Source organism: Molossus molossus, unplaced genomic scaffold (genome assembly GCF_014108415.1).
Source record: "Molossus molossus isolate mMolMol1 unplaced genomic scaffold, mMolMol1.p scaffold_m16_p_8, whole genome shotgun sequence".
NCBI lineage: Eukaryota > Metazoa > Chordata > Mammalia > Chiroptera > Molossidae > Molossus > Molossus molossus.
The window spans coordinates 105,301,106-105,327,212 of record NW_023425402.1 but is presented as its reverse complement, the minus strand read 5'-3'; the positions used below and the strand labels follow the sequence as shown (position 1 = coordinate 105,327,212).

General features: G+C 55.3%; 1 protein-coding gene across 1 annotated transcript in view; it reads right to left on the bottom strand.

Moving 5' to 3' along the window:
- Positions 1-26,107, bottom strand: part of SYNJ2 (synaptojanin 2) — an 82,591-nt gene that overhangs the window by 21,506 nt on the left and 34,978 nt on the right. The window contains exons 5-12 of the mRNA XM_036247786.1: positions 22,564-22,647; positions 13,580-13,641; positions 9,563-9,659; positions 7,115-7,287; positions 5,750-5,831; positions 4,930-5,079; positions 4,685-4,850; positions 1,180-1,368 (exon numbers count right to left, since the gene is read on the bottom strand). Coding sequence (XP_036103679.1) covers positions 1,180-1,368; positions 4,685-4,850; positions 4,930-5,079; positions 5,750-5,831; positions 7,115-7,287; positions 9,563-9,659; positions 13,580-13,641; positions 22,564-22,647 — 1,003 coding nt within the window. The remainder of the gene's footprint in view (positions 1-1,179; positions 1,369-4,684; positions 4,851-4,929; positions 5,080-5,749; positions 5,832-7,114; positions 7,288-9,562; positions 9,660-13,579; positions 13,642-22,563; positions 22,648-26,107) is intronic.

The following is a 26,107-nucleotide window of genomic DNA, read 5'->3' as shown; positions in this document are numbered from 1 at the left end:
GGGCTTCAGGCAGTCCCTGCAGCCACTGGTCATCGTCTCTCTAGTCACATCCTCTGACACACAGGGTCTGAGCTCCCAAGCCGAGCGTGGCGAGTACTGCAGCGAGGCCCCTCCCCCCTCCCCGCACCAGAAAGGCCTGGCTTCCTTTCCTGTGGGCTGCACAGGGCAGCCTGGGGCCCCGGGCTCAACTGGCATCGAGTTCCTTCTCCTCCTTTAAAGAGAAAACTGCTGTTCCTCCGACCTGCCTGGCAACAGTCAGCACCCCTCTCTCCTGACGTGGTGTTTCACTGGAGGCCTTGGTGAGCCCTCTAAGCCCCATTAAAACCCCCTGCAAAGTAAGAGCCGCTTGCTGTCAGCACCCACCCTGTGCCTGCAGACAACTGAAGAGCCATTTTAGCCAAAGGGGAGGGAAGTCTCTTTAGACCAGGTTGTGCTAATGTCGTCACACTTACAGGGCCTGCCGGGGGGAGGGGGCATTGAGAATGGTCACCACAGACACAAGAATCCCAGTGACCCCAAAGGCAGACTCAAGCCACTCTGCACCCCCAAGGCAGCAAGGGGCTGCACGCTGTGCCTGCCACCGCAGGGATGGGGCTCCGCTGACACAGAGGGGCACCCGCACAGGCCGGGAACTGATCACCAGTCTCTCCCAGAACCCAAGAAGCTGGAGGAAGCCAGGTCCCTGGGTAAACGCTGACTGCAGAAAATTCATCTGTCCTTCGAGTCCTGAGTCCTGAGGCCATTCCATATTACCTTGCACGATCTAAGACAAAAGGCGAGGCATCCGATTTGGAATGACGTCCTCCTTAAGAGGCACACGTATTTGTGACTTTAAGTGGCTGTGTCTGGAAATAGATGCTCTGGACTCCCCACAGGAACACGACTCTAGAAGCCGCCTCTTCCTCCTTAGACAAAAACTTCCAATGACCAGAATCCAAAACTACAAAATCTCTGTATGTGACGACAAAGGCGCCTCGGCATTGCTACCCGGTGCAGACCCCTGGAGAGGTGTCAGGCAGTGCACTTGCCAGCTGTGCTCTGGAAAGGCAGGCGGCCCCTGTGCTTTCTGGACCCTGAAGGGGAACACCGAACGCCACACTTCACACGCCAGCGCCACCGAAGGTCCAGCCCAGGGCTCGACGGAACCTGTGCCGTGTCGGCCGGAGCCGCTGCACTCACCCGGGGGCTCGGCTCCGGACGGCCTGGGCGAGTCCAGCAGCCAGTCTGCCAGCTCGGCCGTCCCCAGGAGGTTGCTCCTGAACTGCTTCCCTCCGTTCACGTTCCAGGTCCCCATGGCGATGCGGATCCGCTTGTAGCTCGTGAACTCCGACTGGCGCTCCCACATGGCTCTCAGGATCCGGGGAGTCACTGCGGGGAGGCACAGAGCCACGTTGGTCTGCGCCGCCCAAGCCCCTGCATCTTCCAGAAACAAGGACGGGGTCTCTGTCTGCAAAGGATGGGTGCCCATCCTGTAGTCATGAGCCCTCGTAGGAAGAGGTTAAAACCACCCTGAGCGGGACACGCCCCTGTGGCATTTCTGCCCGAGTCCCAGACTGAGTGGTCCCCTCAGCACCTGTTCTCACCCAGAGCCACAGAGACTGTGACTTCAGGCCACAGGAATCTCATCCTCAGCATTTACTCCACGACCCAGGGGGAATTTCAGCGAGAAGGCATTGCAACTAACCATGTTTTAAATAATAAAACTTTAAATATCTTACGCCCATGTGTCTTTCCCACCTTCCATCCGACATGCCTGAAATATCTTGTTTTACCTTAGATTCGAGCCTTTAAAAAGCCATAACCCTGGCCCTGGCCGATGTTGCTCAGTGGTTAAAGCATCAGCCCACAGACCAGAGTTGTGGGTTCAATCTCTGATCAAGGGTATACACTTCGGTCGTGGGTTCGATTTCCAGCCCTGGTCAGGGTCTTGCAGGAGGCAACCAATCCATGTGTCTCTCTCACATCGATGTTTCTCCCTCCCTCTCTCTCTTCCCCCCTCCCACTCTACCTAAAAATATCAATGGAAAAATATCCTGCCCTGGCCAGTTTGGCTCAGTGGTTGGAGCATCGGCCCGCGGACTGGAGAGTCCCGGGTTTGGTTCCACTAAGGGCACATACCTCAGTTGCAGTTTGTCCCTGCCCTGGTTGGGGTCGTGTAGGTGGCAACCACCCGATGTGTCTCTCTCTCACATGGATGTTTCTCTCTCTCTCTTCTTAAAAAAAAAAAAAAAAAATTCTCAGGTGAGGATTAAAAAAAAAAAAAAGCCATTACTCTGAACCAAGTCCATTCCTAGCTATCCAAAATATATTCCATTTTTCAAGCTAGTGACTTAACACAAATCTAAATCAAGTCTCCTTGCTGCCAGAGAAGACTGGCTGTGCCACTCGGAGCTCCTGTCAGCTCTCCCGGGCTCCCCCTCTCCAGGTAGACACACACCACCTGGGCCACAGGAAAGTCCCCCACGAAGAATGAAACCATTTTGAACATGGGCAAATACATTTTTTGAAAACAACAAAAATTCCTAAAACAACACTTACATTCTTATAAGGAAAAATTCCGCCTCCCCTTCTTCTCCTGTAATTTTACAGGCTCTAGGGGATGAGCTGCTATTAAAAATTTCCCCAAGAAACCTCCAGCTCACTCACCTGTGGAGCCTAATCCCCCAATCCCTACACACTCAGATACAGAGAACAGACTGGTGGCTGCCAAAGGCAGGGGGGTAAATGGGTAAAGGGTATAAATGGGTCAAAAGGTATAAAATAAGTCCTGGGGATGTAACGTACAGTATGGATAGTTAATGATACTGCATTGCACATTGAAAAGTTGCTAAGAGTAGATCTTAAAAGTTCTCATCACAAGAAAATAAATTTTTGTAACTGCGTATGGATGTTAACTAGACTTACTGTGGTGATTATGTCCCAATATACATACATATCAAATTATTGTTTTACACCTGAAACTAATACAATGTGTCAACTGTATCTCAATTTTTTGTTTAAGAGAAGCAACCTCTGGCTACTGACAGAATCATGACCATCTCAGCCCAAGAGTAATTGCTCCTCCCTCTTCCATTTCTACAGAGTCCTGGCGCCGGAACAGAGACGGGACACTGCCCTCATGGGAGGCTCCTGGGACAAAGGACATCTGCCAATGGGACCAAGACCCTTTCTGGGTGAGAACGAGCTTCTGGTGTGATTCAGCACTCACAGAGGGCCCTGGCCCGTTTGGCCCAGTGGCTGGAGCGTCGGCCCACGGACCCAAGAGTCATGGGTTTGATTCCGGTCAAGAGCACATACCTAGTTGCGGTTCGGTCCCTGGCCCAGGTTGGAGTTGTGCAGGAGGCGACTGATCAAGGTTTCTCTCTCTCTCTCTCCTTCTATCTGAAGATAAATGAGAAAAAAAAGTATCCTCAGGTAAGGATTTAAAAAAAAAAAAGGAGATGGACACGTCTAGAATGGCACTGACTTTTCTTGGCTGGGAAGCAGTCAAGGCCAGAAAGCACGGGCTCCCGGATATACAGCAGCAGCTGTATTGTACATATTTTCATTATACATGTATACATATATATTTTGATGTTTGACATCTTTCAAAACCTTTCTGGCTGATGAGATGCTGGCCCTCCTGGGGCCAGCCAATTCTTTTTTCTTTTTTAAATGACTATTTCTTTATCAAGGTAATACTATATGTTTCAGGTGTACAACACTGTAATTTGATATCTATATATACTGTGTACTCACCACCAAAAGTCTAGTTTCCATCTGTCTCCATATAATTGACCCCCTTTGCCATTCCCCTCCACCCCTCTGGTAACCACCATTCTGTTGCCTCTATTTATGAGTTTGTTTTGGTTTTGTTTCATTTGTTTGTTTATTTTATATTCCATAAAATAATAAGTGAAATAATATGATTTTGTCTTTTCCCATCTGACTTACTTCACCTAGTAAAAAACTCTCAAGAATAATCCATGTTGTTGCAAATGGCAATATCTCATCTTTTTTATGGCCGAGTAATATTCCACTGTAGATATGCCACATCTTTACCCATTCGTCTGTGGATGGACACTCAGGTTGTTTCCATACCTTGGCTATTGTGAAGAAGCTGAGAGCATATGTGTGAGATGAAACCTAACCAACCCAGGCCATGCCTGCTCTCTGTGGCCTGCACACCCCGGAGGCAATATCTCTCTGCCTCAACCATCCCAGGAGCAGGTACCAGCTAACTAGGGCCCATTCCTACTGTTCCAAAGTCCACTGGAACTGTGTACACTGGCCAATCCCAAACGGTTTGCCATGCTAGGCCTTTCCCACAGAGACCCCAACAAAGCTGTGGCCTTAGCGTTTCCCCGGCTCCCGCCTTCTGTCACATAGCCCTGTGTGCTGTACTCCTGCCCCCAATCTCTAGGACCTGTGCCTATAAAAACCGTTGTTCCCGAGCCTCTCCTCTGCCTCCTCTTGGCCGCACATGACTGACCATCTCATAAAAGGATCCGAAACACAGCTGCAAGCTGCTGAGGTCAGCTGGTCCGGCCGACGTCACAGCCTCGTGCAGAGCGCAGACACTCCCGTCTGCCACCCACCACCTGGGATTACATGCCGGGGTGGGAATGGATGGCCAGCACCCCCACACCCTCTACGTGGCAGGGCAGCTGGACACCCCAGGCAAGTGGAGAGGGCACCCCCATACCCAGCAGGGCCGTGTTTTCCAGAAGCATCCTCTCTTTGTCGGCAGACTCCTCCGTGTAGACGTCCCCGACCAGCAGCAGCTTGATGGCCTCCTGCTTCACCCCGTCGAAGAAGTTGGACTGGATGGTGCGAGACACGGACCGGGCCCCGTCCTTCAGCTTCCCCACCTGCCGCGGGCCAGACCACGGGTGGTGAGAGGGGTCCACGCAGGTCCCCACACTCCCCTCCTCCTCGGCCTGCCCCTACCTTGGCCTTCCCCTCCAGGGCCCGGCTGCCCGTGAACATCTTGCTCAGACTGTGCCCATTCAGGGACCACATGGCTTTGAAGGACTCCACAAAGCGGTCGGCGATGGGCTTTGAATTCAGCCCCAGGCTCCTGAGCTGCAGGTGAAGGACCTGGGTGGGGAGAAAGGGGCAGGGTCATCGGCTTCTCTCCATGAAGCTCCCCCACAGCTGCCTACACACATCAGCCCGTGGGCTCCTTATTCGGCCGATCGTGGGCCCTCTGCCCACTCCAGAGGACGAGGAACCCTTGCAGCAGAGAACGTGGCGTCCACTCCTACTGCCCCCATGTTCTCATCCCACTCAGCTCTCCTCTGACCCCCATCCTCCTGACCTCCCTGTCCCCACCACCAGAGGGCTGGACAGCAAGCCAGGGCAGGTGGCTTGGACCCACCACCTCCTGCACGCAGGGAGCCAGGAGAGATCACGCAGATGTACAGACAGATGGGACCTTTCCTCCGAGGCCTCGCCCAGCCTCATCGCACCAGCCTCCCACTGCCTGTGCCCAACAGCATGTTCTCAATCGTCCTTACCCAGAACTACTGTTCCCTGGGCACCTGGGCCACCACGTGGGAGATGCATGACAAGTATGCCTGTGACAGGTCAAAGGCAAGCCAGCTCCCCAGCAAAACCTCTCTCCAGAGCCTGGTACACCCCGTGCCAGTTCCCCAGTTAGAAAGTGAGTCCAGTGATGCCCTCATCTTGCCCTGGAAGGGCTCAGCCCAGCTGCCCCTGAAGGCACGGCCGTGCGCAGATGGCCCGGGGCGCCGTGGCAGGGACAGACCTCGAGCGCAACGAAGCTCTGCACCGTGTTGGTTCGGTCCAGGCAGTCGAGACAGTTCATCCGAAAAGCGCCTTTCTGGAAACTTCGGAAAACAAGAAATAAATGGTTACATGTTCTATCTGAAGGAGCACAGTAGCCTATGTTTGACGGTAGACCCCCCCCCCCCAAAACGCATGTCCCTCACACCTCCCTACTAGCTTACCAGGATTCACACCCTGATGGTTCCCAGCTGCGGGGGTGCAGGCGGCCCCGGGCACACACCCAGCAGCTGCCCACCTGGCCATTCTGCAGTCAGTGCTCTGATTCACAGCACGGCCTAGAAACCGCACCGTCAGCGCACGAGCGACGCGGAACCACTGCTGTGGGGGATACACTGGGCTGGGTTCCCACGAGCCTCTGGCCGCGCATCTCCATCAGCTAACCAGCACGTCACTTTGCTTGATGTGCGCTCTGGTTCAGGACACGCTGTTGGGTATACCTTGTTCACCCCTCACACTAAATTCACAGCCAACACTCTTACAGCTGGCTGGAGCTTCCCTAGCACACCTCTCTCCCCGCGGCACGTCACATCCTTCTTTTCCTGAGGGTCCCCAGCCAGCACTTGGAGCTATACGTGGGGGCCATTTTAAACAGTGAAATTGCCAACAAAACGCACAAAAATGTGAAAGCCTGGCACTAACGAGATGGCAGAAATTTACGGGACGAGAGGGGACAGGAAGGCAGCGCCCCGGGAACACGCACCCTAGGCAGCTCCCCCGCCGCGCGTGCCTGTGAAGGTGCGGGAGTGTGGGTTTCGGGGTCACACGGTTCAGCGAGTGAGCGCATGTGCAAATATGGAATCGGAATAATGAGGACCGACCTATTGTGACGTGAGGACATCGGCCGGCCTCCTCCTGCTCAGCTCTGAGCAGGGAAATCTCACCCCTGCTTTCCTGGGCGACACGGACTGTGCCCCTCACTCTCCGGGGTGCTCATCACGGTTCTGACAAGTTACACGGTTACCACGCTCCACATTTCAACCTCGTCCCCTTTCTTAGTAACTTCAACATGCTTTCCCGTCTACTCACAAAATTCAAAAGTATGTTCTGATTTCAGGAAGGAACCCCGACCCCACCCCGGCCTGGGCCCAGGAAGTGGCAAGCCCAGCGAGCGGCCGGAAGGCACACGCCCTGGACGGCCGGCCCTCCGCGACCCCGCCCCGCGGGAAGTGGGGGCGCAGGCGGAGACTCACCGTGGACTCACACCCGCGCCCTTGGCGAACACGTCGAAGTCCTCCCAGCGGCCGGAAGGCACACGCCCTGGACGGCCGGCCCTCCGCGACCCTGCCCCGCCCCGCGGGAAGTGGGGGCGCAGGCGGAGACTCACCGTGGACTCACACCCGCGCCCTTGGCGAACACGTCGAAGTCCTCCCAGTGCAGCTTCAGCTGGGGCCGCAGCAGGTGCCCGAACTTCTCTAGCTTCCCGCCTTTGGCAAACTGACGGAAGTCGAAGTTTATCATAGGTGTGTCGCCGGCGTGGCAAGAAGCCCAGAGCAACTTCTGAAAGGGGAGAGGGAGAGGGTGGCAGGGACCAGGGAAGGAAGACCGATGCAAAGCGCTCACAGCCGGGCTCCGAGTGGCTGAACCCAGCACCCCCTGGAGAGCAAGGGCTGGCTCTGCGCCGTGTGGGGGGCCCAGCGGTCCATCAGTCCTGACCCTGAAAGGGAAGCACAGAGCAGACCCGCCCACCCACCAAGAGCATCTTGCCTACAGAAGGTCCACTTTGGGCAAAAGATGGCCAGCTCTTGTGAGGCTCCCGGGGGAAGCCCTCAGCCCTGCTGTGACATCACCCCTCTGCAGGGCTCTCCGAGGGCACCGGTGAGGGGAGGGCCACTCCGTTCTTCAGGCACCCAAGTGCCACAGGCCTGAGGCACCGGGCAGCGCAGCAGGCTGGGAGCTCATAATCCAGCCCACGGTTGCCTGGTAACCAGCCCCATCCAGACAAGCACAAGCCTGCAGGTGGGTGTGCTCTGAAGTGGCTGAGGGTCCCGGGGGTCCCCTGGGTGCTCCTGGCACAGGCCTCTCTTGCACACAAGGAACCTCACCGGCCACTCCTCAGCTCTTTCCCCAGCCCCATGGAAAAGGAGACTGGGCCTCGGGCCTCCCCCGCTGCCCCTGTGGCCTCGGGGCAGACTTGTTCAGAGTGTCTAAGGACTTTGAAAGACTAGAAGGACTCCAGCTGTCTGCTCCCTGTGACTCAGAGCACTCCACCGTGGGCCGAGTGCAAACAACGCACTGCCGCCCTCGTCAGACAGTCTTGCTCTGAGGATGAAGTCAGCTGAACCGAACAGCAGTTGCTTGGTGGCTTTACGTTCTGGCCCCTCGGCCCCCGTGGCCTGATCACCACTGGGTCTCGGGCCAGCTGCAGGTGCACAGACACCCAGCCAGGTCTCCTGCAGGTGGAATGTCAGCCTCTTGCCTCCTACCTGGCCGGGAGCCTGCCCTCCTTGACCTGGGCCACAGGACTGCTGCCATCTCCTGTCCCTCTCGTGACAGAAGAGCCCATCAGCTCAGGAGGCGTCTCCACCAGCTGACAGGTCGCGGAGGACATCTTTTCCCCGTAACTCAAGGCATAAAGGGGAAAGAGACTCTCAGGTTCTTTATTTTCTTGCTCTCCCCCCTTCTTCTTCCTTAAAATAGATGCAATGCTGCTGCCAAGATGGGTGGAAGGGAGATATTTCTCAATCTTGTTGCTACGAGCAACAAACCAAACAGGAAAAGCAGGTCTGGCCAAATGAAACTGGCAACCGAATAGTCTGCTCCGAGCCTGAGCCCGTGGCTTTGCTGAGCAGCGTGCAGTGAGCACCCAGCTGGGTCCGGCTGCCATCAGCCAGGGCCGGGGGCAGGAGGCAGCCAACACCACTGCCTGTTCGGGGGGGCCCGACTTCAAACTCTCCACGAGGGGCTTCCCTGGTCCTGGAACAACCACAGGGCTCTTCTCCATTAATTGGAGGCCGTGGTGATTGGAAAAGGACTCTACAGGCACCCACAGCCCATTCTGGAGCTTTGCACGCGGTAGACCGAATACCTAGGGGAGCTCTGGGAACAGGAGACCAGGGCGGGAGTGGGGGAGCCTTTTGCTCCGACTGTTTCCTCCCATGTGCAGGGTTTCTCCCCATCCCCCAGACCCCGAGCAGAGAAGTCTCAGGGAGCCCCAGGCAGCCAGGCACAGGAAGCAGCTTTGAGGGGCAGCCCAAATACGGGTGCAAGGTCTGAAGGCTCCAAGTCAGCAGGAGGCACTCAGGTAAGATTCCTCGCCTTCACTGAGCCGGCCTGGAGCCCCTGCGCACGGGTGCCCTCGAAGTGCTGCGCGAGCCGGCCGGCCGCTGAGCCAGACCAGGGCGGGGAGCTCGGGCTGCCGAGCAGGTCGGGCGTGTGCAGGCGAAGCCCAGACATTCGTGTGCACATGCGTATGCACACGCGTGTGCACGTGCATATGCGTGTGTCCATCCAAGAGAGCCGAGGAAAGGCCTGCCTGTCCCGAGTCCCCAAGGCCCTGGGGAAAGCGCTGGAGGAAATGCAGCTGGAGATGGCAGATGCTCTGCTTTGACTTGGAGCAAATTCTCCCAGCCATCAGTCCATGGGAATTAAACTCCACACGTGTCAGGAGCCCAAATCCACCTAACGCTGGAGCTCTGGTGGGAAAAGCCTCCCCACACATGGTGAGGTCTGCATTCTTGTTTCCAGCCCTCCATGGGAGTCCGTCTCTGAGCAGGGGCCCCTTGTCCCCCGCCCCACACACCCCAAGGGAAGAAGTGGGCAGGGACCGCGTTACCTTGAAGGCTCGGTTGAGCACCTCCTCCCCGCCTCTGTTCCCCAGCAGGTTTACCACCACTTGCTTCCCGTACTGCTCCTTCAGAAGTACCATGTGCCTGCAGCAAGACCGGCAGCACCGTGACCCCGTGTCCCCCGGACGTAAACTGACCACCCGCCTTCCAGGGGAGAGGATGTGCAAGGGAACCGCTGGCCCGTGGACCAGGAGCCGCCCTGGGGGAAGGCTCTGGCCAGGGACACCCGCAGCACATCAGAAGGACTTTCCGTGAAGCACCCCATTCAATCTAGAACAGCTGAGGTGGCCCCTGATGAACAGAGCCTCACACACGCGACTGCAGATCCCTGAAATTAACCGACTGCACTGGGTGCCATCTGTCCTCCGAACCGGAAAACCCGGCAAACGCAGGAGGAGAGCAGCCAACCGCAGGGCCGCTTTGTTCTACGCTGCATTTCACGTGGTGACCCACACAAGAAGACACAACACAGCTCCGGTCTTCAGGAAAGTATCTGTGTGTCAGAGGCCATTTTCAAATACAGATGTTGAAGTACTAGGGAGAGAGTCTAATGTTTGTCTTTTATCACCAGCTTTTGAAAAGTAACTTTACGGTTTTCATGGTAGAAATGCTTAAATGTCGTGTTTTTAAAAAAAAGCATAGGAAGCCCTGGCCGGTTTGGCTCAGAGGTTCGCGCATCAGCCCTTGGACCAAAGAGTCGCGGGTTCGATTCTGGTCAAGGGCACGTACCTTGGCTGTGGTTCAATCCCCGGCTCTCTTTGGGGTCGTGTGGGAGGCAGCCAGTCAATGTGTGTCTCTCACATGGATGTTTCTCTCTCTCTCACCCTCCATCCCTCCCTCCCACTCTGTCTGAAAATCAATGGAAAAATATCCTTGGGTGAGGATTAAAAAAAAGTGTAGGAAAAAGACACAATGCAAAAAGCAGATGGAAAGCTAATTTAATGGGGCCAAGTTTACACCTAAATATAGAAAAAAGACCAGAAGATAACACACCATGATGCTAGAAGTGGTGGAATTTTATGTCATTTAAAACTCTTCTTTAAACATTTCATTATTTTCCAAATTTCTACAATAACATGTTTCTTTTATAAACAAATTTTTAAAGATGTTAATTATCACAAAATAATCATTTTTAACCCCAGGAGAGCAAAAAACAGTCTTACTAACTCCGAGGGGTAGCACTGCACAGAAGGATGTGATTCTGAAGTGGGACGTGCAGGTTTCTCCGCGGCTGAGTTTAGGGCTCCTTCCTGCCTTTCCAGGTCCTGGCCGCCCTCGCTGCAGCCTCCCCGCTCCCCCTCGGGGAAGACAGAGGGATGGATGGGACCCGAGATCAGGGCAGGCTGTGCTCACCCCTGGAGCTGTGCTCACTGCGCCCTGGGGGAGGCCGCCGGAGGAGATGGAGCATTCCTGGCAAGGCCCTTCTGGGCTCTTTGGGGTCTGCCTGCCGGAGGACGGGCACGCTGGCCCGAGGACTGATACGGGGACCCAACAGCAGGCTCTGCTCTGGCAGCTAGTCTGAGGTGCCCAGCACCGAGTGAGCACCTTTGATTCGAGGGTGCACTGTGAGGAAGCCCACGGTGGCCACACATCCAAGCCGTAACCAAGCCACAGTGCCTGGTCAGAGAGGCTGATGTCTGCTCTCCGAGTGACTGATGCCCACGCATACATCTCACGTGGTTCAAACTCCAAGGTCGGGAGAGAAACACTCATCACTGACGTCACCAGCCCCACACACCCCTGCATCCAATTGTCACCCCTCTGTGCTGCTGCCCTCACCTGACACAGGCCAGTCCTCCTGTGAGGAGTGGTCATGAGGACTAAAAGCCGAGTGACAGACACGTCCCGTGCTCAGCACATGGGAGTTGGTTTTCCTTTCCTTCCTTTTGATTCAAAAAGAAGACGGGACACATAATATTGATACATTAAAAGACGTCACTGGCTCTAAGGGACAGAGTCCGGGAGGTCCGCGGGAGGAAGATGCATCCTGGCCTCGGCGGCTTTGCATTTAGGGTCTTTTTTCTGCACACCCACTGCTGTCAGGTGGACTCCTTGGAAAATAGGGTTTTCCTGGACCCTGAGGAGTCAGACTTCCATCTGATCCTTCTCAAATTCAGGGCATGACTGACCGACCAACAGTTTGACCGACCCTGATGTCCAGACACAAGCAGTGACTTCACACACACACACACGATGTAAAAACCTTTAAGTCTATGTAAATGTTCTTAATTTGTAAAAGGCTCATGAAGACATGAAGGTTTGTGAAACAAGCCTTCATGGTCCTTCCCTTTTGCCTCTGGCTGGCTCAGAGAATTTCAGTTTTGGTTATATGTTGACTATTTCCTATGGACATTTAATGTAGACCAGTGTCCCCTGAAAGAGGTCCATGTGTACCGTGCGCAGAGCACAGTCATGGTGTGCAGAAGGCGACGGCATGTTCCCTGCTGGGTATGCACCCCTCCCAGAAAGGCCGCCGTCCGTGCTAACGAGGGGTCGCAGCCGGGCCGCGTTCCCGTCTACGGTCAATGAGACAGACGGCTTCAGGTTCAGTGATTACAACATTTACAAAATTACTTTGTAAAATTTTATGACATTCACTATGAGAATTTTTAAACTTAGTATTTAGATTTAAAAGGCAGATTGTTTTAGGAAGCTATTAACTATTCAAATTCAAATTATTACTTGAAGTTTCAGATTAAAGTTACAAAACCTTTAGTGTGTTATGGTCCGATTTGTATTTTAAAACATGAACTATGTCTACGTCCATTTTTTTCTGGAATGATACATAAAAACTCATAGAATCTCTAGTAGTGGGAATTGGGAGTTAGGGTACTTTTCCTTCTCACTTTATACTTTTCTATGTGGTGACTTTTTGTTGTTGTTGTTAATGCTCACCTGAGGATATTTTTTCCATTGACTTTCTTTTTTATTCATTTATTTTTGTTACAGATGCGCCCCCCCCCCACCCCACCCCACCGCAGAAACTCTCCTCCCTATCCCGCCCCCACCTCCAGCATTGTTGTCTGTGTCCATTGGTTACGCTTACATGCATATAAGTTCTTTGGTTTATCTCAATCCTTTTCAGAGAGAGTGGAAAGGAGGAAGAGGGGAGGAGGAGGAGAGAGACACATTGAAGTGAGAGGGACACGTCAACTGGTCACTTCCCACATGGGCCCGACCGGGGCCAGGGATTGAACCTGCCACCCCTCGGTGCCCAGGCTGATGCTCGAAACACTGAGCAACGTGGGCTCTATGTGGTGACATTTAAAACCTGGGAACATATTACTTTTAAAACAAAAAGATCTCTTATCCTTTGACATGACATAAAGGGATCTGGAGAGTATTAGACTAAGTGAAATAAGCCAATCAGAGAAAGACAAATATCACATGATTTCACTTATTTGTGGAATATAATGAACAAAACAAGCTGATGAACAAAATAGACCCAGAGACATAGAACTAGGGTACAGACTGACAACCCTCAGAAGAGGGGGGGTGGCGGGAGGGAAGAGATAAACCACAGAACTTTTATGTATGTGTGCGTAACCATGGACATAGACAACAATGCTGGGGGGAGGGGCAGGGTCGGGAGGAGGGTGTCAATGGGGGAAAAAGGAGAAACATCTATAACAAAAATAAATAAAATTAAAAAAATAAATAAAATTTAAAAAATAAATAAAACAAAAACAAACAGCTGCACGTATCCTATTATTCAGATAATCCCTTATTAATCAGGACGAATGGATAAAGCTTCATTGCAGACGGAACTGATAAGATAAAATAATTCCACAGGTCACCTGAGCATTTATTACTGAGCCTTCAGGGAAACCTGAGCGCAGGAAAAAATATCTCATTTTGGAAACTCCTTTGGCATAAAGGACCAAAGCAAAGGGCCAAGTTAGATCCAGGGCGTGGGGCCCTCCCCTTCCCACTGAGCCTGTGCCGCTGCGTGACGGGGGGAAGATCCCTAAGGATGACGGGCAGGACGAAGGCAATGGCCTTACCTGTCAAAAGCAGGGGCGTTGGCTTCTAGGCCTCTGTTGAGTCTCAGATGATGGGAGCCAACCTGAAACAAAGACGTTACACCAGTGACCCTGCCGCTCTGCGAACCCAGCCAGCCAGGCCTGGAGCGCCCCTCCCAGCTCCGGGAGGCCAGGCCTGGAACTCAGGTCCTCCAGCCGGAGCCGGGCTCTGCTTTGACCCAGTCGGAGCTGCACATGGACCATGCCACTGAAATTCTTCCCCAGACAGAAGAGCAACTCCAGCGTGAGACCGGAAGGCCGGCGTGAGACCCAGACTCCCCCGTGGAGAGAGGTCCACCTAAGCCAATGGGAGAGAAACCACGGACCCAGCATCCTCTGCAACATGGGGCCCTCGACAGTCCCTAAAACTTGAGTTATAACTACCTGCAAACTAATGTGCCTTATTATTTAGAACTCACCCACTAAACGTTGGAAATTTAAAAAACAAACTTGAAACTACATAGGAAGGCTCTCTTAACAAATCTGGGACAGTTTGCGCACTGAACTGTGTAAGGACGGTCACGGTTGGTGAGCTGAAGAGTAAAATGGGATCCATGAATCTATACAGATGAGAGCTCGCTGGGTGGGGTGGACTGAGGGACCCCGGCCCGGAGGGGATGAGTGCCGTGACGGACATTCCTGAGACAAGGGACAAATCCGGAATGCGGCCCACAGATTAGATCAAGGTGTGTGTCCACGTTACATTCCCTGGGTGTGCACCTGCACTGCGCACCTGCACTGAGGTGGCGTGAGAGTCTCTGCTCTCAGGAGAGACGTCTGACATAACAAGTGAAGAGACACGAGCTACGCAACCTCTCCCAGTGGCTCAGAAAAGAACCAACGGCACGTGTGTGCGGCGAGACGGGGAGCTAGTGAATCTGGGTAAAGGATGTGGTGGTTCTGCTGCTCTTCCAACGGGGCTGTAGGTCTGAAGTTATTTCAAGAGAACAAGTTTCTTAGAACAGTCCAGCCGGTGTGGCTCCCTGGTTGAGTGTCGACCCATGCACCAAGAGATCGCTGGTTCGATTCCTGGTCCAGGCACATGCCCGGGTTGTGAGCCCAATCCTCAGTGGGGGGCATGCAGGAGGCAGCCAATCGATGTTCTCTCTCATCAATGTTTCTCTCTCTCTCCCCCTCGCCCTTCCTCTCTCTGTCAAATCAATGAAAAAACAAAGTTTCTTAGAATGTACTGTTTAGTCTTGGTTGTTGCTGGGCCTTATGAAAGTGGTGGCATTAGAGCCACCCGTGCGGTCAGAGTATAAACATGTACCGAGGCTCCTGGCCGCGCAGGGGCCACCCGTCCCTCTCTGCGCTTGAGGAGGGCACCCCCCAGACACCGGCTGCTCAGCAGCAGGTCCAGAGGAGACCGGGCTTGGGCTTGTCCGTGGGAATGAGTCTACAAATAAAGCCCCGCACCCCTTTCGGTCCCGAGAAACCCCGGGGGCTGCGAGGAAAGGCTCCCCCCGAGGCCCTCTCTTGTGGCTGTGTTCCCTCTGCCCCCTTCCCGGAGAGGAAATGAGACTCGGCTCCAAACCTCTCCCAGTCTGAGAAGGCTGCTTGGCCTGCACCCAGGCGGGTCGGATCCTGGCTCGTTCCTGGATTTACAAGGAAGGTGCTTGTGGGAAGCAGGTCTGTGTTCCCCTCAGCGACCCGCTGAGACCCCTGAGGGCTGAAACCCCAGAGCAGGGGCTGGCTCTGCATCGGTCTCCCAGGAGTCTCCCAATTCGGGGACACTGCGGCTGCTTTTAGAATCGTTCCCATGGGAACCAGTAAGGGGAGGAGAGAAAGACGAGGGCTGGGGCCAGAGGCCTGGAGCTGAGTTGGGAGAGTTTTATTACCGGACATGTTAACAGCCCAACATTTCTTCTCCTACAGAGGTAGACTTTTCAGTCATGGGTGACTGGACCCAGGAGTGTCTGATGTCTGGGCTCAAAATTCCTCCCATAATAGAAATGATCTGAATCCCATTACAAATTTTGTAACCAGTCCAGTACGGAGTTAGTGAGCACGCCGACACCCAGATCAACACGGCTCTGGGGACCACGGAAAGACTGTGGGAAGAAGGAGATTCTGAATTCCCTGACCGAGACCACCACCCTCCCACCCCCGCAGCTGGGATCTCCACGGAAAGACAGACCTAGAAACACACTTTCAGGTTATTAACAAGTCTGCTTAACAAGAGCAAATTAATGTGATGGAAACTGTGCCCCTACGTACTGAGAATAAGCAGTGTCGCAGGGCAGCGGGCCCAGGGACGGTGGCCAGCAGGGAGCAGCAGCCCACAGCAGGAGGGCACGGTCCCCCGGGCCAGACAATGCCCCTCTGATGCCGCTGGCTTCCTCTCCTGACTTTCACACCCATCGCTGTGGACAGGGCCAGGCAGGACTGTGCTAGGCGTGTTCTGTCCACGCAGCAGTTAGTCCAAGGTCACTGCTGACCACCTAGGAACACTAAGGAGTCAAGGGCCCTGCCTAGGGAATGACGAGGGCAGAAAAGACCCCGACGCCAGCAGTTGTAAGTGTGGTCCCTGAACCTGCAGCATCAGCAGACCCCAGAATGCTTGTTAGGAAATGCAAATTCTGCCCTGGCTGGTTTGGCTCAGCAGTTAGAGTGGACCAGAGAGTCCCGGGTTCAGTTCCCGCTAAGGGCGCATACCTGGGCTGCAGTTTGTCCCCGGCCTGGTTGGGTGGCAACCACTCGATGTGTCTCTCTCACGTCAATGCTTCTCTCTCTCTCTTCCCTCCTTTCTCCCTCCCACTCTATCTGAAGATAAATGCAAAAATGTCCTTGGGCGAGGATAAAAAAATAATTAGCCCTGGCCAGTTTGGCTCAGCGGTTAGAGCGTCGGCCTACGGTCCAGAAAGACCTAGGTTTGGTTCCCGCTAAGGGCATGTACCTCGGTTGCACTTTGTCCCTGGCCCTGGTTGGGTCATGCGGAGGCAGCCATTCGATGTGTCCCTTTCACATCGATGTTTCTCTCTCTCTTCCTCTCTCTCCCTCCCACTCTATCTGAACAAAAAATAGAAAAATGTCCTTGGGTGAGGATAAGAAAAATAATAATAATTAAAAAAAAAAAAGAAAGAAAATGCAAATTCTTAGGTCCCACCTCCACTGACTGAAAGAAAATCTCGGGGGGGCGGGCAGGAATCTGACTGCACACGTCTAGGCGAGTCCTGCCTGTGCACACGTCTGTGCACACACAGCAGGCAGGTCTGAGACGCGGGTTTCATTCATCTTCCTCCCCCGGCCCCTTTCAGCTCAGGTTGCAAATGCCTGGGAGGGGTGGGGGACGAAATGAGCAGCTGGGGGCGCTGGGGGAGGCCGCATCCACGCCTGCACAGCCACAGGGCACTGTGACCAGGCCCAGCCTGCCCCTGCCCACAGCTGCTTCCTCGGGCATCACGCCCAGCTGCGCTCACCCGCCTCCTAAGCGGACAGGCCTTGGACGTTCTCAGGTCACCCTCCCTCCATCCGCCCTTCGGCTTCGTTGCCTTAGGACTCCGGTCCTGCCTCCCCCACCCTGCCTCCTCCTCCACCCCCTCTGACGCTGACCCGCTCTGCCCTCTGTGTGTCACCTAGTCCAGAGGCCACACTGTGTCAGAAGCCTCGAGGAGGAGCTTCCGTCGGGGGCTGGAATGAAGCCACTGTTGGCACCACACTGGGACTGACTGCGATGCTTTGTGTGGCCTCCTCCCCTGGCCAGGTGGACACTTGGACAACCACTCCCGTCTGAAGTCGTCGGTTCAGTCCCACAGACCACAGACCTGGGGGCGGTGGCCATGAGAATAACCGGAGTCTCCAGGAAGCCTGGCTGTGTGAGTCGGAATCACAGAGGGCTCCCACCGCCCTCCCCTGGGTAAGGCTGCCAGCACCCCACCTGGATCCCTGCACCTGTCCCACCTGGTGTCTTCACCGTCAGCCTTCTCCCCCCAAACTGACCGACTACGCTTCCGTCTGACCAGGTCACCCGGCCCTGGGACCCTTCAGTGCGCGTCCGGGTGCTGGAGCCAACGGCTGCCAGTCACAGACCCATTGGGTACAGATCTCTTCCCAACTCCACCTTCAGGGACTTCCAGCTGGTGGCTTGAAACCGGCCACGGTGGGGGTATTTGCACCACAGTGTCTACCAGTCTTCAAGTTGCCCAGGTGATTCTCATGTACAGCGAAGTTCGGGCGCCTCTCCCCCAGCAGCTCCCGCGGTGTGACCTCCCAGCAGAACGCACCGCCTGTCTTGTCTGGCCCTTGCCTGCCTCTCCAGGCTCACCTCCCGCCATGCCCACTGCCTAGGACTGCAGGCAGCCAGACCAGAATGCTCCTCTCCTTCCCGGTCTCGGGTTCCGTGTGCACCCGCTGTTCTCCCCAAGGCCCGCCTCCTTGCCTGGAGATTCTGCCCCGTCCTTCCCAAGTCAGCTCAGAACCCCTGCCCTCAGCCGGCTCTGTGCACACAACCCTGTCATTGCTGTCCCTGCCCTCCGGAGGCTGTATCTGATGCCGGGGACTTGGCCTCATGCGTCCACGGATGCTTAGTGAGGGTCTGTGGGACGAATAAGCAGCTTACTCTGGGGTGTCTGTGAGGGCGGAGAGATGGGACAGCCTAGAAGACTGGTTCTTGCGCTGCACATGACAGAGATATGACGGTCTCGACACCTCACAGTGTCCTCGTGGAGACGTAGAGGGAATCTCACCCCCCTCGGATGCAAAAGGTCTTGCTTCTCCTAACGCAGCTTGAGGTTCTGTCTCCTGACGCCGTGGCTCATGGGGTGATGACAGCTGCCGTTCTCGGTGCTCCCTGGGTTCTAGATTCTGCGCTGGATTCTAACCTACGCTCTGGTATTTACTCCCCTCCATAACCCTCCGGCCGGCATTGTCAACCCCACTTCACAGAGGAGGAAACCGAGGCGCCGCAAAAATAACCTCACTTTTCTGGAGCCAAGAACTTCTGGTTTGAAATGAGAACATTAAAAAAAATCTTTTATCTAAGTACATTTTTGAGAAACTTTTTTTTGAGATGAGACCTTTTCAAAAGTATATGGTTCCCATGGACAGAGACAACAGTGTGGTGGTGACCAGAAGGAAGGGGCCTGGGGGAGGCAGAAGGAGGTGAAGGGGAGCCCTGGCCGGTTTGGCTCAGTGGTTAGAGCATCGGCCTGCGGTCCTGAGAGACCCGGGTTCGGTTCCCGCTAAGGGCATGTACCTCAGTTGCAGTTTGTCCCCGGACCTGGTTGGTTGTGCGGGTGGCAGCCACTCAATGTGTCCCTTCACGTCGATGTTTCTCTCTCTCTCTCCCTCCCACTCTATCTGAACAAAAAATGGAAAAATGTCCTCGGGTGAGGATAAAAAAAAAAAAAATGGTGACGGAAGGAGCCCTGACTTGGGAAGGTAAACACACAACACGATATACAGATGATGTGTTGTGAATTGTATACCTGAAACCTGTATAATCTGATTAACCAATGTCATCCCAATAAATTCAATATAAAAAGTGTATGGATCCAAGTGGGAGAATCAGAACTTGAACTAGAACCCAGGTGAGTATAACTTCAAAGTCTGGACTGTCAATCACATGATAAGCGACCTCGTTTCTGGGGCCGTGGCTTTAAGCTCAGGGACTCTGCGCAAGACCATGGACAAAGTGCACATGCGGCGGATCTCGCTTCGTTCGTTTTCACTGCGAGCCCTTCTGCCCTCATCCCAACCTCTGCATTAGCTCCGAAACCCTTGTGCCACAGGCCATCTCACACCTGGGAACCGAGGTGTAACCACACCAGTGAGCACACGCGGCACAAGGCATCCGAGAGCTCCGCCAACAGCCTTTGACGGGGAGGAGGACGCGGGCGGGTGGGAGCTGCAGGGAAGCTGATCCCCTCTGTGTCTCCTCCAGCTGGCTCAGCACAGCAGGGTCAGCACACAGACTACGTCACCTCTGCAAGACATGGTCTGCACACGCATGTCACGTGGGCGGGAGGATCCCGGTGACTTCGACAGACTAACAGTATATAAACCACGTAATTGCCCAGCCGGTGTGGCTCAGTGGACTGAGCGTCGTCCCCTGGACTGAGAGGTCCCATTTCGATTTCAGGTCAGGGCACATGCCTGGGTTTCGGGCTTGATCCCCAGTAGGGGGTGTGCAGGAGGCAGCCGATCCATGTTTCTCTCTCACATTGATGTTTCTATCTCTCTCTACCTTCCTCTCTCTAAAAAATAAAAACATTTAAAAAAATAAAATTAAAAAAAATATATATATATATACTCTATAACTAACTATACCAGGAGAGCCATTAACCTTTAGGGTAAAATGTCAGTGTGGCTATTTATAAGCTGTTCAACCTACTGACATGGTGAAGATGAACCTGTTCAAGGTACAGGTCGCTAGAAATGGTTCAGGATCTAGGAGTTTCTAAAAAAGATACCATTCCAGTGAAAAGTCGCAAACAAATAATTACCCCACAGTCCTCTCTGCCTAGCTCCATCCCACACCCCGCCCGCCCCCTCCCACAAGGTTCATAGGTTCCCTGGGGCAGCCCAATGGCGGCAACACTGCCACTTAAAATGCAAGCTACCCCTCTAAAAATGTTTGCGCTTTTTTTTTTTAATCCTCACCCGAGGACATTTTTCCATTTTTTGTTCAGGTAGAGTGGGAGGGAGAGAGAGGAACAGAGAGAGAGAGAAACATCGATGCGAAAGGAACACATCGAGTGGCTGCCACCCGCACGACCAACCAGGGCCAGGGACAAACTGCAACTGAGGTACGTGCCCTTAGCGGGAACCGAACCCGGGTCTCTCCAGACCGCAGACCGACGCTCTAACCGCTGAGCCAAACCGGCCAGGACTACGCTCTTTTTTTTTATCCTCACCCAGGGATATTTTTCTATTTATCTTCAGAGAGAGTGGGAGGGGGGGAGAGAGAGAGAAACATCGACGTGAGAGAGACACATCGACTGGTTGCCTCCTGCACGACACAGACCAGGACCGGGGACAAACTGCAACCGAGGTATGAGCCCTTGGCCAGAATCGAACCCGCAACTCACTGGTCCATGGGCCGATGCTCTAACCACGGAGCAAACCTGGCCAGGGCTGCACCTTTAATATCACCTAAATGAAGAGGAAGGGGAAAAGTTCAAAATGGAGAAAAACAACCAGAATCAGTCCCCAGGCTTGCTGTTTGCGTAAGTTCAGAGAGACCACAGACCACCCCTGGGAACTGCCCTGCTGGTCCCGGGGGAGACGGCCAGTTTCTCTCTGACGATGGCCGGGACTTAGAGGATACACTTGGGTATTAGACGCCAAGGTTAGCGAATCCTTAGTAAGACTGGTGAACCCAGAGCCTTTTGGATGTACTGCGGAGGCATCAGAGGTCTGGGCAAGCACCAGCGTTGTGATCGGAAAGGTGCCACAGGGCGACCGCAGGGCACCGGGCTCCGCTGGTACTGCCGGACCAGGGACAGCTGTCCACGGCAGGGTCAGGCTGCGGGGGGAGCGGACTGGAGACCAGAGTCAAAGAGGGAACGACAAACGAGTTCTGCTGTGTTTCTGGAAGAGAGAGACCAGAACACGGGGAGTCTGAGGCACACGAGGGAGGACGGCCCCAGGAGCCGGAGGCCGGAAGAGCCAGACCTGCCCGGGCTGTATCGCCTGACGGACGGCATGCCCTGCAGGACGGGCCCGCCGACCATCGCAGCTGCCCCACATCCCGGCCGCCAGCTCAGCATCTGGAGCTCAGCCCCGGAACCTGGGAGAGGGACCCCTGACTGGGCGAAAGGGACGACACTCACAGTGTCCTTCCCAAAGGCGGAGACGCAATCTCGACGACCCTCCAGTCTGTGGGTCTCCTAGCGTGGCCTCCCTTTCCCTTCTGCAGGCTACTCATGTGGTCTTTGCTGTTTATCCTTCTGAACACAGAGCTCCAGGAGTGTCAGAAGGACATCTCCAAATCGAAAGAAAAGTAAGTGTCAGACCCCTACCTTCTGGTCCGGAAGGGGCCAATCTAGAGAGACAGAAAGTAGGCTGGCAGCTGCCTAGGCCTCAGGGAGGGCTGAGATGGTACCGAAGCTTTTCCCCTCACAGAACTCAGAGCCCGGATGAGACGCTCATCCACCCACGAGGTCAAGCCAAGGGCCGGGTGAGACCCAGCGTGTCAAACACCCCCAAGAACCTGGAAGGTGGCCTGAGTCTCTCCAGTCACCGGCTGACGACCTGACCACGGTCACTCTGGGCTTGAAGTAAGGAGAGCCAAAGGGACAGAGGCCAGGCAGAGCGGTCTGCTGAGCAAATGTCCCCTCAGGCCAGAGAGGAGGATCCTGACAGGTGCTAAGGAATCTCAAGCCGCCCCCCCCCCCCTCACTGAATGAGGCACTGCCGTCCATTGACGACAAATGTGTTCCTGGAACACAGCGCCCCCCACACCCAACTCTTCCAGGAGACAACACCAAATACCCTGGCCCTGCCGGAGCCCAGTTCTGGGTGGCAGGGGTATTTTTAGAAACCATGGAACGCTCTGTGCAATTCTCACAGCCTCCCGGCAGGCACCTCCCAACCCCAGGCCTGCTGCCCCGCCCCAGGGCCTTACAAAGCCCCTAGGACAGCCACACTCTCCAAAAACATCTTTAACCACGTTCCCAATAGTCTGAATCTGGGGTCTCACTTAAGATGATTCTATTCAATTATACTTCGTGGTTCGCTTATCAACAAAGACCTTCCCTGTTCAGTTGCATCAAGAATGAGCTCAGATAGGAAAATGACACACAGTGTATGTTTCTGCTCGCGCACACACACTCACATACACACACACGCACACACATGCGTGCTTTCATTCGCACTCTGACAGCCCAGCTCGATCCACCTGCGCTCTGGGAAGAGACCAGAAACTGCCATGAAGAACACGGTTAAGATAACAAGCCACCTCCGTGGAGGAGAGAAGGGAGGGGGGTGAACAACAACACACGTGCATGTACGTTTTTATTACCTACCTGAAGCCCTGGTTGCTCCCAAAACAGTGGAACGGAGCCTCTGATCTGGACAAAAGACGACACGCCATCATCCATGTAAATCGTCTGCACCACAAGGAAACACAAAGGGAAGTGTTCCTCAGTGAAACCGAATGTCCTGGGCCGGTAACTGGATCTGGCCGCCTGAGACCCGATACCGGAACGAAGGGCAGACAGCGGACTTCAGGCCCTGGGCTCCCCTGCCCAGTGGGGCCGTGCGGCTCCCTGACCCCCCAGACTGGCCAGCGCACTCGCGGGCACGCTGGCTGCCGACCAGCCTCTGGAATCTGGAGCAGGGCCGCCCGGGTCTGTGTGGCTGGTGGCACTCCCACAACCTTGCCCAGCTCCCTGCAAAGCCCCAACGTGCCCCCGCCCTTTTCAGGAACAGAAGCAAATGTGCACGGAGATTTAACCGAGACCGTCTGCAGAGCCCTCTGTTTTCACTTTGTCCACGAGTGAAGTGGCAGAGGCCACTGGGAAAGGGCTGAATGCATGAAGTAAACAAGCTGTTGCCAAAGGCGCGGTCGAGGGCCCTTGTCCGTCCTGTACTTGACAATGCAAGTCAAGACTACTTGAACTTGTAGTCGGCCCTGGCCGCGCGCCACCGTGTCCTTCAGCAGGCCACTCACTGGGTCGGCACACGCAGCCGGCCGCCACGAGCTCGCAGTGCGACGGGTCTGCACAGAAACAGATGCCCGCACGTTACAGAGCACAGCCCCCACCGGCCACCCCGGCCGTTCCAGTGAACCAGCTCCTCGTCTGACTTCAGCTCCCAGTGACATGGTCATGCAGGGGAGTCTGAAAGGACAAACAGTATAGGCCTGCGTGTCACGAGGGGAGGCTGTGGCGGTTCTCAGATGAACTGCCCTTTATCTGGGTAACTCTACCTGGCCTGGGCGATGCTTCTGGTCCTTTCCACTTCTCACCAGCCTGCTCCCTTACAGGGCAGCTTTCCATGGGCTAGATCACGCTCAGATCACACATGCATTAGTCATTCTGCAGCAGAGGGCCTGAACATTAGACCGCAGGCTCCCTGGACTCAGGAAGGACACGCGCCGGGAGCGGTGTTGTGGGGCTGACATTCCAGCCCTTCATCTCCAAAGGGGAGAAGCGCTGGGCTAGCAACTTGCTGTCTGTGTCCAGATACTGGCCACCAGCAAACCGGCGACCCTCCATCATTCTGCCGATGAGAAAGGAGTCAAGTTGCAGGTCGTTTCGACGACTGCAGGCAGAACTGGCCAGAGACCGAGGGCAAACCGCTGAGCTGCACGGACAGGGATGCTGAGAAAGGAACCACTCGGCCAGCATTTCTCTGTGAGGACAACTGTTAACCGTGCCCCGGGTCTGATTCAAGCCACAAAACAATTGCCCTTCACTTACTGAACACGGGCCCACACACCAATGCCCACGTCAGACCTCGCTCCTCCTGAGCGGGACCTGTGGGGAACCAGCATTCCGGCCCCCACCCCTGGGGCAAGAAGAGATGCCTCCAGATTCTCTATTCCTCCCTCCCACATGAGAATATTCTGGTTCTTTTTTTTTTTTTATCCTCACCTGAGGTCATTTTTTCGTCTTTTGTTCAGATAGAGCAGGAGGAAGAGAGAGAGAGAGAAACATCGACGTGAAAGGGACACATCGAGTGGCTGCCACCCGCACAACCCAACCAGGGCCGGGGACAAACTGCAACCGAAGTACATGCCCTTAGCGGGAACCAAACCCAGGTCTCTCTGGACCGCAGGCCGACACTCTAACCGCTGAGCCAAACTGGCCAGGGCGAGAATATTCTAGTTCTGTGTCCCACCCTCTTACCAGGACCACCTTCTTTGCCCTGAGGGGCTAGGGCAACACAGATTGTGGGACAGCCATGATGGGACCACAGTGCCTTCCCTTCTGGGAGAACAGGGGTTTAGCCAGTGGAAGACGGGACGTCCCACAGCTGTAATTCTAACAGGGCAGTGGGGCCCTGGGGGAGGGGAGGCAGGATGTGGGCCCTGGGACACCAACCTGTTCCCACTCCCCTTTGCCCAGAAGGATGACACTGGGAACACTGCTTAACCAGGTGTGGCCTCGGTTTCCCTCTCGGTCACCTGGTCACAGGGGGAGCAGTCATTCAGGAAGTGCACTCTCTCCAGGAAAGTGCCACCCCTGAGCGTGCACAGGCCCCGCAGCGGGTGGAGAGAGGCTGGGGGACAGGGTTTAGGCCGTGAAGAGAGGGCCGTAGCAGGGGACAGAGGGGAGGTGGAGGGAGACGCAGAGCAGCGGTGTTTCAGGAAGGAGGGTGTTCGCCATGGCTGTGCGGTGGCCAGGCCAGGCCCGGGAGCCCCGGGACCTCCGAGAGGCCCTTCCCCAGCGCACTGGGAGCAGAACCCCAGTACCGCGGAGGGAAGACTCCTGACTGGGTATACACACTCGTACCCAACAGGCTTTTCGCCAAACTTCTACTTCTGGATGAGGTGTTTACAACCCAATTCTTTCTAAGTCTGCATTCCTGGGGGGTCCCGCAGTCACCGAACCTCCCTGGATTAGTCAGGGGCCTCATCTTCAGGAGCCAAACATTCACCTTTTGTTTTCGTTTGTTAGGTGGGCCGAGGGGACTGTCTGCATGGTGAGTCACGGTGGCAGAGCAAGCCCACCAGGTGTGACTCAGCTCCCTTCTGGAAAGACTGAGATGCCACGTACGCCTGCACGTACACGTGCACACACACACCCCGGGAACATCACACCCACTCGCCACACACGGGCGCGCACACACACACATACAGCTTGCCTCAGAGGACAAAGGTCGCTGCTTTCTCTGGGAGAAAACGTCAAAGCAAGTCGGAAGTGGGCGGTGTGGACACCCCTCCCTTTGCTGCGCCCCCAGCACTGCCTACAGAAGCCCGGCTGCTCTCTGTCTAGTTCCACGTGTTGCAGAACGAGGCCGGGAGGGGGCAATCCGTCAGCCACCGACCTGCACTTACACAGGGCATCCGCTCCCAGTGGCTGAGGGCTAGCCTGAGGGGTCGCGTTGCCCCAGCAGGGGGCCCAGCCAGAGGTGACCTGCGGGCTGAGCTGTCCCAGCTGAGGCTCCCTCCTGCTCTGGGTCAGCACCAGTTTCCTGAGACCGACCTGCCATGTGCAGGAGACCGAGTTTCAAAGGCTGCCGTTCCTTCGAATGCCGGGGCACGGGGCAGGCAGCAGCGTGCTCCTGATGCACCCCGACCCGAGCCCAGGGTGCTAGCCAGTCTGCTCCTCCACCACAAGCACAGCGGCAGAGGGCACACCCTGCCCGGACGCCCTCTGGGCCCGGGGACTGGCTCACAGTCGTGGCTGCACAAACTCGAAGGAGCAGGACGTGCCGGGTTCCCGTGATGCCATCGGTCACCGCAGCCTGGACGGGCGAACCTGGACGGGGTCCCGGCAGGCTTCTCTCCCGCTTACTGTGCGTCCACGCTCCCCGGAGCTTTGAGCCCGGCCGGCGCCTGCAGGCAGAGCGTGCTCCCCAGGTCCGCTCCCTGACTCAGGGACGCTGGGAAGTGTCTATTCC